The 7,693-nt window shown below is 46.1% G+C and overlaps 1 protein-coding gene across 1 annotated transcript; it reads right to left on the bottom strand.

Moving 5' to 3' along the window:
- Nucleotides 1-227: 227 nt before the first annotated feature.
- Nucleotides 228-6,884, bottom strand: Slc1a6 (solute carrier family 1 member 6; the record flags this gene model as incomplete). Its single annotated transcript, XM_010640128.2, has 5 exons — nt 228-793; nt 2,749-2,791; nt 3,919-4,123; nt 5,604-5,741; nt 6,776-6,884. Coding segments are annotated over 5 exons (843 nt in total), but the record flags the coding sequence as incomplete, so codon positions are not given.
- Nucleotides 6,885-7,693: the final 809 nt, after the last annotated feature.

Below are 7,693 nucleotides of genomic sequence, written 5' to 3'. Positions count from 1 at the left end.
TGTAAGAGAATGAAAGTAAATGAATGAATTAATCTCAATTTATCTAAACGAGGGCATGGATGCTGACTAAATCATGGTAAAATAAATTTATTGCAGAGAGACACAAGTAAAGGAAGGAATGAGTTGGTGAATGAATGAACGAGAAAATGAGTGAACCAATGCAAAAAGAATGAATATGGATGAAAAGTGGATAAGTTAGTCAGTGCATAGAAAAAGTAAGTGAATGACAGGTGAATGAGGGTATGAACAAGTGAATAAATCATTGCAGGAAATATGAAAAATGTATGAATTAATTAATGGATAAGTTCGTGACGAATTAGACAATATACAGATGAAAGACTTTGGCCAAAGTCAGCTTCTGTAATTTCTGCACCGCCTGCCTGGTCCCAGCCCTAGCTCTTCCTTGTCCATGACCACTGCTGCCCACCCAGGCCCGGCCCAGCACTCACCAGATAATGATGCCCACCAGCCTCATAATAGCCTCATTGAGGCTGTCGAAGAAGTCCCTCAGGACGCGACCCTTGTGTTTCATGCCACCGATGACCAGCCCAAAGGCCACGGAGAAGACCACAAGGCCCAGGGCATTGATGCCATTGGCAGATCCAGGCACAGGAACAGTCTCCTCAAAGCTCAGCACCTCCTGCAGGGTCCCCAAGGCCCGACTGACATTTTCCAGAATGCTGGTTTCATTCTCCACTGACAGTGGAGGAGGCATAGAGGCACCCAGCTCAGACCCGTTCTCTGTCCTCACAATGGTCCTGGTGACCACCCTTGTGCTGTACTGCGTCTTGAACTGAAATACAGAAAGATCAGGCCAAAATGCAGCTCAGTGGCTATATCAGAATCACCTGGAGGAATTCCTGAGACCACAGATTCCTAGTTCTCGCATCACGGAAAGTCTTACCCAGCCAATCCGAATGAGTGCATGAATCATTAATTCAAATAATTTGACCATGCAATTCACAGAAGAAGGAGTGAATGAAATACTACAGCCATGATGGAATACAGTGTGGAAGGTCCTCAGAAAATCGCAAATAGAATTACCACGTGGTCTAGCAATCCCATTGCTGGGTATGTACTCCAAAGGACAATAAACCAGCATCTTGAAGAGATACAGATTGAGCATCCTTAATCCAAAAATCCAAAATGCTCCAAAATCTGAAACTTTTTAGCCATCAACATGGTGAAAATTCCAAACTGACCTCACATGACAGGACACAGTGGAAACACAAGTGCATTAAAAATATTATATAAAATTGCTGTCACACTATGTTTGTAAGGCATACATGAAACAAATGAATTTCATGTTTAGACGTGGGTCCTACCCCCCAATGTATCTCGTGAGATATATGCAAATATTCTAAAAAAAATTTTTTTAATTCCAAAATCTGAAACACTTCTGGTCCCAAGCATTTTAAATAAAGGATAGTAGTCATCCTGTATCTGCATTCCTATGTCTGCTGCAGCCCTACTCAAAATAGTCAAAAACTGAAATTAGCCTAAGTGTTCATGGATGAGTATACAATGAATATGTGTTATATATACAACATGGAATACTATTCAGTCTTTAAAAAGGACATCTTGTCATTTGCAACTACATGAGTGACCTCAGAGAACATTATGTTTAGTGAAATATGCCAGACATACAAAGTCAAATACCATATGGCCTCATATGTGAAATCTAAAAAAGTTGGTATCATAGAAGCAAACTTTAGAATGGAGGTCATCAAAGGCTGAGATGGTTGGTGGGGGAGGATTGGAAGATGTTGGTCAAACAGTACGAAATTTCAGTTAGACAGTAGTAAGAAGTTCAAGAGCTCTGTCATACAGCTTTGGACTATGCTGAATAACAATGTATCGTGTACTTAAAAATCACTGAGCAAGTTAATAAATGTTTCAAGTGCTCCTAACACAAATAAATAATAGATAATACTTATACTAATTACTAGTATAAGATAATGCTTATACTAATTACCTTGATTTAGACATTCCACAATATATACATATTTCAAAGCATCATGTTGAAGCCTATAAATATATACTATAGGCTTTCCATATCCATGGACTCAGCATTCATGGATTCAACCAGCCACGGGTCAAAACTAATGGGGCAAAAATTGGTTTCCATACTAAACACGTACAGACCTTTTTCTTGTCACTATTTTCTAACAATACAGCTTAACTATTTCCATAATATTTGCACTGCATCCGGTGTTCTAAATCATCTAAGCATGACTTAAAGTATACAGTAGGAGATTCCGTGTAAATACTCTGCTGTCTTATCTAAGGGATTTCAGCAGCTACCAATTTTGGAATCTGCCAGGGGCTCTGAAATCAGGCCCATGCCAATACCAAGGGATCAAAGAGTAAATGGGTAGATGAATGAGGAAGTGAATAACCAATGAACAGATGAATAAATACAGAGTCTGCATCTTTTTTCAAGCTGCCTTGGCAATGCTCAGCCAGACTGTAGGGCCTCTGTCTTCACCATCTATGGTCATGAGTCCTGGAATCCTCACCTAGCCTCATGCTTCCTCTAGTCCCAGCCCAGCTAGCCCATGGCCTAAATGATTCCCTCCTTTGATTCTCAGACACAACAATCCATATGCATTCTCCCAGACTCCTCCAAAGGTCCCTGCCCGCTCCTCTCTCAGGCCCTCCTACCCACCCTCAGCCTTAGGTCACTGAATCAGCAGCAAGCTCCCCACCCTCCAAACCTCTGTGCCAAACTGTATACTTGGCCCTGACCTGTTTGAAGCAGGCCTCCACAAGGTTGGGTGGAAACATATTTCTGCAGAAAAACATCAAATAAAGGGATGTGGTTAGACTTTGAAAGAGAACCTGGGGTGATCATTGTAATAAAACCAACAATAATAGTGGTAGTCAACATACGACTGCTTAGTCTAGATCAGGCACTGAGCACAGTTTAAATCATCTGATTTAAACACTACAATAACCCTAAAAGTGAGCGCCACTAACACCCTCATTTTACTCACCTAGTAACCCAAGCACAGAGAATGTACGTAAGTTACCCAGAGCCATACAGCTGCTAGAAGGTGCAGAAGGATCTTGCAATGTTTTGAGTATGGTTTGTGTCCTCCAAAACTCATACTGAAATCTGATTGTGGATTTTAGTGGTGGTGGGAGGTAGAGCCCTAAAGAGGTGATTAAGTCATGAAAGTTCTCACCTCATAAATGGATTAATCCATTCACAGATAATGACTTTATGGGCTAATAGGGAGTGGCTTTGTTATCAAAGCAAGCTCTCCCTGGCACCTTTGCTCTGTCTTGCCATTGGAATGCCCTCCACCACGTTGAGGCCCTCACACAATGCCAATTCACACTCTCAGCCTTCCCGGCCTCCGGAGACACAAGCTAAATAAACCTATTCTTTATACCTCACTCAAGTCTCAGGTATTCTGTTATAGCAGCAGAAAACAGACTACAACAGACCTCAAATCCAGGTCTGTCTGAGCCTTACCAGAATCCATGTCACTGAAAAACTTTATTTCAAATACAAATGCTAGTGATGCCTCAAAAAAAATCAAAAACAGTTCCTAAACTCCTCCAACTGCAGGTTCACCCATGTCAGTGACTAGGGTAGACATATGGCTATAGCCTTGACTCTGGCGAAATGTGCTGCACTAAGAGTCAGCACCCTCCAAAGGAGTTGGGGAACACCAGGCAAACAGTAGCTGCTCAGACCCCATGCCAAGGTGCTATAGCTACAGCCTCCCCAGCCTAAGGGTGCAAAGCTTATATCCTAGGTGAGGCTCCAGGATAAAAAGTGAATATCAAAAATGAGAATTTAGTGATGCTTCTATCTCTTGACTGAGTCTACCTGTCCCTTTTGTCTCTTCTTAAATGAGTCATTGCTTGTACAGCTGGAAATCCCATCAAAATAAGAAAGAACGGCACCTGACCAGGTCCATGAAGGCGTCAGCTGTGGGGATGGTCTCGATTCGACCCTCGCGGTGCAGCCCCTCCTTGGAGCCCTTCCCAGGATGTATAATGGTGACCATGAGGATGCCGATGAAGACCGCAATGACTGTAGTCACCATGTAGTACACAGCAGCCCGCATCCCCATCCTCCCTGTTGCCTTGTTGTCCAGGGATGCCATACCTGAAGGACAGATGATGCAGCCCCAATTCCCCCATCCAGACCCCACCACCCACTCTCCCATCAATCTACCCCATCAGCTCAACACCCACCCAACCGAGCATCCCTTCCTCCTACACCCTATCTCAGAACCCACCCAGAACATATGCACAACACCAACGATCCGCCCGCTAATTTCCTTATACACTGGCATATCCCTTGCCATCCTTTATCCCAAACACATCTCCACCAAAAGCTATTACACTCCCTCTGCTCCAAGCCAACCATATCAACTCTCACCCACTCCCACTGACCCTCACGTTGCACCAGACCCTCGTTTTCATTCCACTCTTCATAGTACTGCTTATCTCACACAGAATCTCCCTCCAATCTACTTTATCGTAACCTCTCTGAGTGGATACTGTTGGCGCATCACCCAGATGTCCACGGCACCTGTCCTTCAGCTGAATGTTGGCTCCTAGCAGCTCCTGAGAACTGCCCTCAGCAGAACAGGAGGAGACTCGCCCATAAAGGTCTAAAGGGCATCCTACAGCCAATGACTAACTGGTACACAGATTCAAAAGGTCAGTTGTTTTGACTCAAATAGGACCAGAGTTGGGGGGGTGCGTTTCCACGGTGCTGTTCACACACCACAGCTCCCCATGTGATCGGGCTGGGAGACCAGCCTTCCTTTGACCACACATCTTTGTTTAGCATCCTTTCCCATAGAATCCTGCTTCCTTTGCCTCCTTGTGGGTTTCTCATTCACAAGCCATTTGTGAAAATATCCTTACCTCAGGCTCTACTTTTAGGAAACACAACCTAAGAAACCACTTGTTCATTCATGCCTTGATTTTCATGTGCGTCCCCAAAGCCGAGGATTAGCAAACTACCACCAGAGGCCCATTATTTGTCCCTGTAAATAAAGTTTTATTGGAACCATACATGCTCTATATTGCCTGTGGCTGCTTTTGTGATACAACAGCTAAATTGAGTCACTGCACTAGGAACCAAACGGCCTTGGAAGCTGCAATCATTGCCTGGCTGGCCCAGGAGAGAAAGAATTTGAATGCACCTAAATAATCCACCCACATTCCCATCCCAACCCATCCTCCATCCTGACAGTTCCACCTCACTCACCTTCTACATCCTCATACATATCCCATACGCATTCACCTCATATTCCAGCTACCTTCTCTGGCTGCCCCTCCCCTCTACAGCCTTTCCTTCCCCTCTGGATAGCACTGACCCATGCAGGCTGCCATTCTGCTTTCAAGCAAAAGCACAAGAACATATACTAAGCGGGTTCGCTCCTATGGGGGCTAGAACCTACCTGAGCCTGATTGAGGTTGGTTTTGGCCAAGGATCCCAGGCTAAATGCAGGCTCCATGGCTGATTTTTGAATTGGGAAAGTGATTCCCATACTTGGGATAGCCTTGGCTTTCTGCTCAAACTGGGGCCCTGAATGGGTCTCAGAGGCCAACACTGGCCTGGGTGCTCTCACCTGTGACCAGGCTGGAGACAATGAGGGGCAGCACCAGCATCTGCAACATCCTCATGAGAAGCTCACCAGGAAAAGAGAAGTACTTGATCTGCCGGTAGGTGAGCTGGTATGGGCGCAAGGCAAAGGCCAGGCTGACACCTAAAGCCAAAAAGAGGGGTCTGTGGAGCAGAGTGTGGGTCAGTCAGCCCCAGGCAGGGTCCATCCATCCCAGGAGGAGTGAGTGTAATGGACAGTAAGAGAAAGAAACATTCTGAATGTGTGCATCTGTGTGTACATTGGTGTACAATGCAAAAATGGAAGAAACCGTCACCATATGTGTGTGCAAACATAGATGTCTGCACTCATTCATGCATGGGTGTGCGTGCATAGGAGGCTGCATGTTCAACTGTGAACACAGGCATGCCTACACATGTGGGCCCATACACTTGAACATGCACATGCATTTCCCTGGGTGTGCACTGTGTGTGTGTTTCCAAACATGGGGGTGCCTGTGTATTTAAGGTCATAAGTGTGTGGATGGATGCTCAGGAAATCATATGCTCTTGTTCACATGAGCTTGGACTTGGGTTCATAAGTTCTAGCAGAACTGGCCTCTCACACCAACCAACTACGGGTGGAAAACACTGCGGGGGGTGCATTTGTAAGGAGTCTATACGCTTTTGCCTTTTCATTATACCCTAAACGATACAGTATAAGTACTTGCATGCTGGTCATTGTATCAGGTATTTTAAGACACCTGGGGACAATTAGGAGCATACAGAGGAGTATGTGCCTAGGCTAGATAACACTACACTATTTTATTTAAGGGACTTGAGCATCCACGGATTTTGGTATCCCTGAAGATCCTGAAATCAATCTCTCACTGCAGATATCAAGGAACGACTGTATAGTCACACAAGTGTGCACGAGTTTGTTTGCACCTGTAAATCCTGTCCACGCATAAAACGTGTTTCTGCTTGTGTGCATATGTCGTGCATATGTAAGCTGTGTCTGTACGAGCGTGTGTATGCGCACGTACATATGACACCGTGCGCGCACACAGCTGAGTTGGCAGAGATGCGACTTCAGAGGAGCCTAGGGAGCAATAGGCGCAAGGTGTGGCCAAGTGAGAGTGAAGGGGTGGGGCGGAGAGGGGTTCCCGGAAGTCCCGCCCCCCGGCTGGCGGAGCTCACCAATGACCACGGCGCTGACAGTGAGCAGGATGAAGGCGTTGCGGCGCAGGAAGCGCAGCACGCGCTCGCGGGTCAGGGTCTGCAGGCGCAGGCGCGTGCGCAGCGTCCTCTGAGCCCGGGTCTGGTGAGGGAGGGTACAGAGGCCAAGACGTGCGCAGGGTAGGGTGGTGAGGCCGGCTGGAGGAACCTCGGAGGGCAGGGGAGGGGCGAAGTCTGTCAGGCTGCGACGCCCGGGAGGTTCCAGGTCGCGTCCTGGCAACAAAGGTTAAGGTCTCCAAAATTATTCCCGGGTCTGGCTGGGAAGAGGCAGGGCAGAAAAACACAAAATGATGCATGCTTTTGCCGTTTTCTGCTTCTAGACCCATCTTCATTTTACTGAGGTCATAACGGACCATTGCGGGGCTGGCCCAGCCCTCAAACCAAACTAACAAGCCTTGGCTACATGCGAGCCGAGAGCCCAGGACAAAGCACCAGGCTGCTCCCCCAAATTAGCAGTTTGAAGTCCTCCCCTACCCACCCCCTTTGACCTCCCACAAGGACAAACTTCACTAGGCCAACAGTAGGTACCCAATAAATGCGGCTGCTCTGCGAGCACTCTCAGGGGAGTATTAGAAAGAGGGGGTTCACTGGGAAAGATAGGGCGACATTTGTTGGCCTGAGGGTGACTGAAACACAGGAGTTTCCCTGGAGTGTCACAAACGATACTAGGTTATTTCCCAAAATTCACTTTTGTGTCTCCCCTACATTTGGTTTTTCCATGCATCCTTACTTATTTTTTTAAGTATCAAAAATGGAAACTTTAGATCACAGCAGTGTTATATTTTTTCATTTCTTCCTTTTGCCATACTGTGGCTTGAACCCAGGGCCTTCACACTGAGCTACATCCCCAGATGCTTTATTTATTTTTATTTTTTTTTT

The sequence above is a fragment of the Fukomys damarensis genome, unplaced genomic scaffold (assembly GCF_012274545.1).
Source record: "Fukomys damarensis isolate Sample0158 unplaced genomic scaffold, DMR_v1.0_HiC HiC_scaffold_37, whole genome shotgun sequence".
Lineage (NCBI taxonomy): Eukaryota > Metazoa > Chordata > Mammalia > Rodentia > Bathyergidae > Fukomys > Fukomys damarensis.
This window is presented reverse-complemented; position numbering and strand designations above follow the sequence as displayed.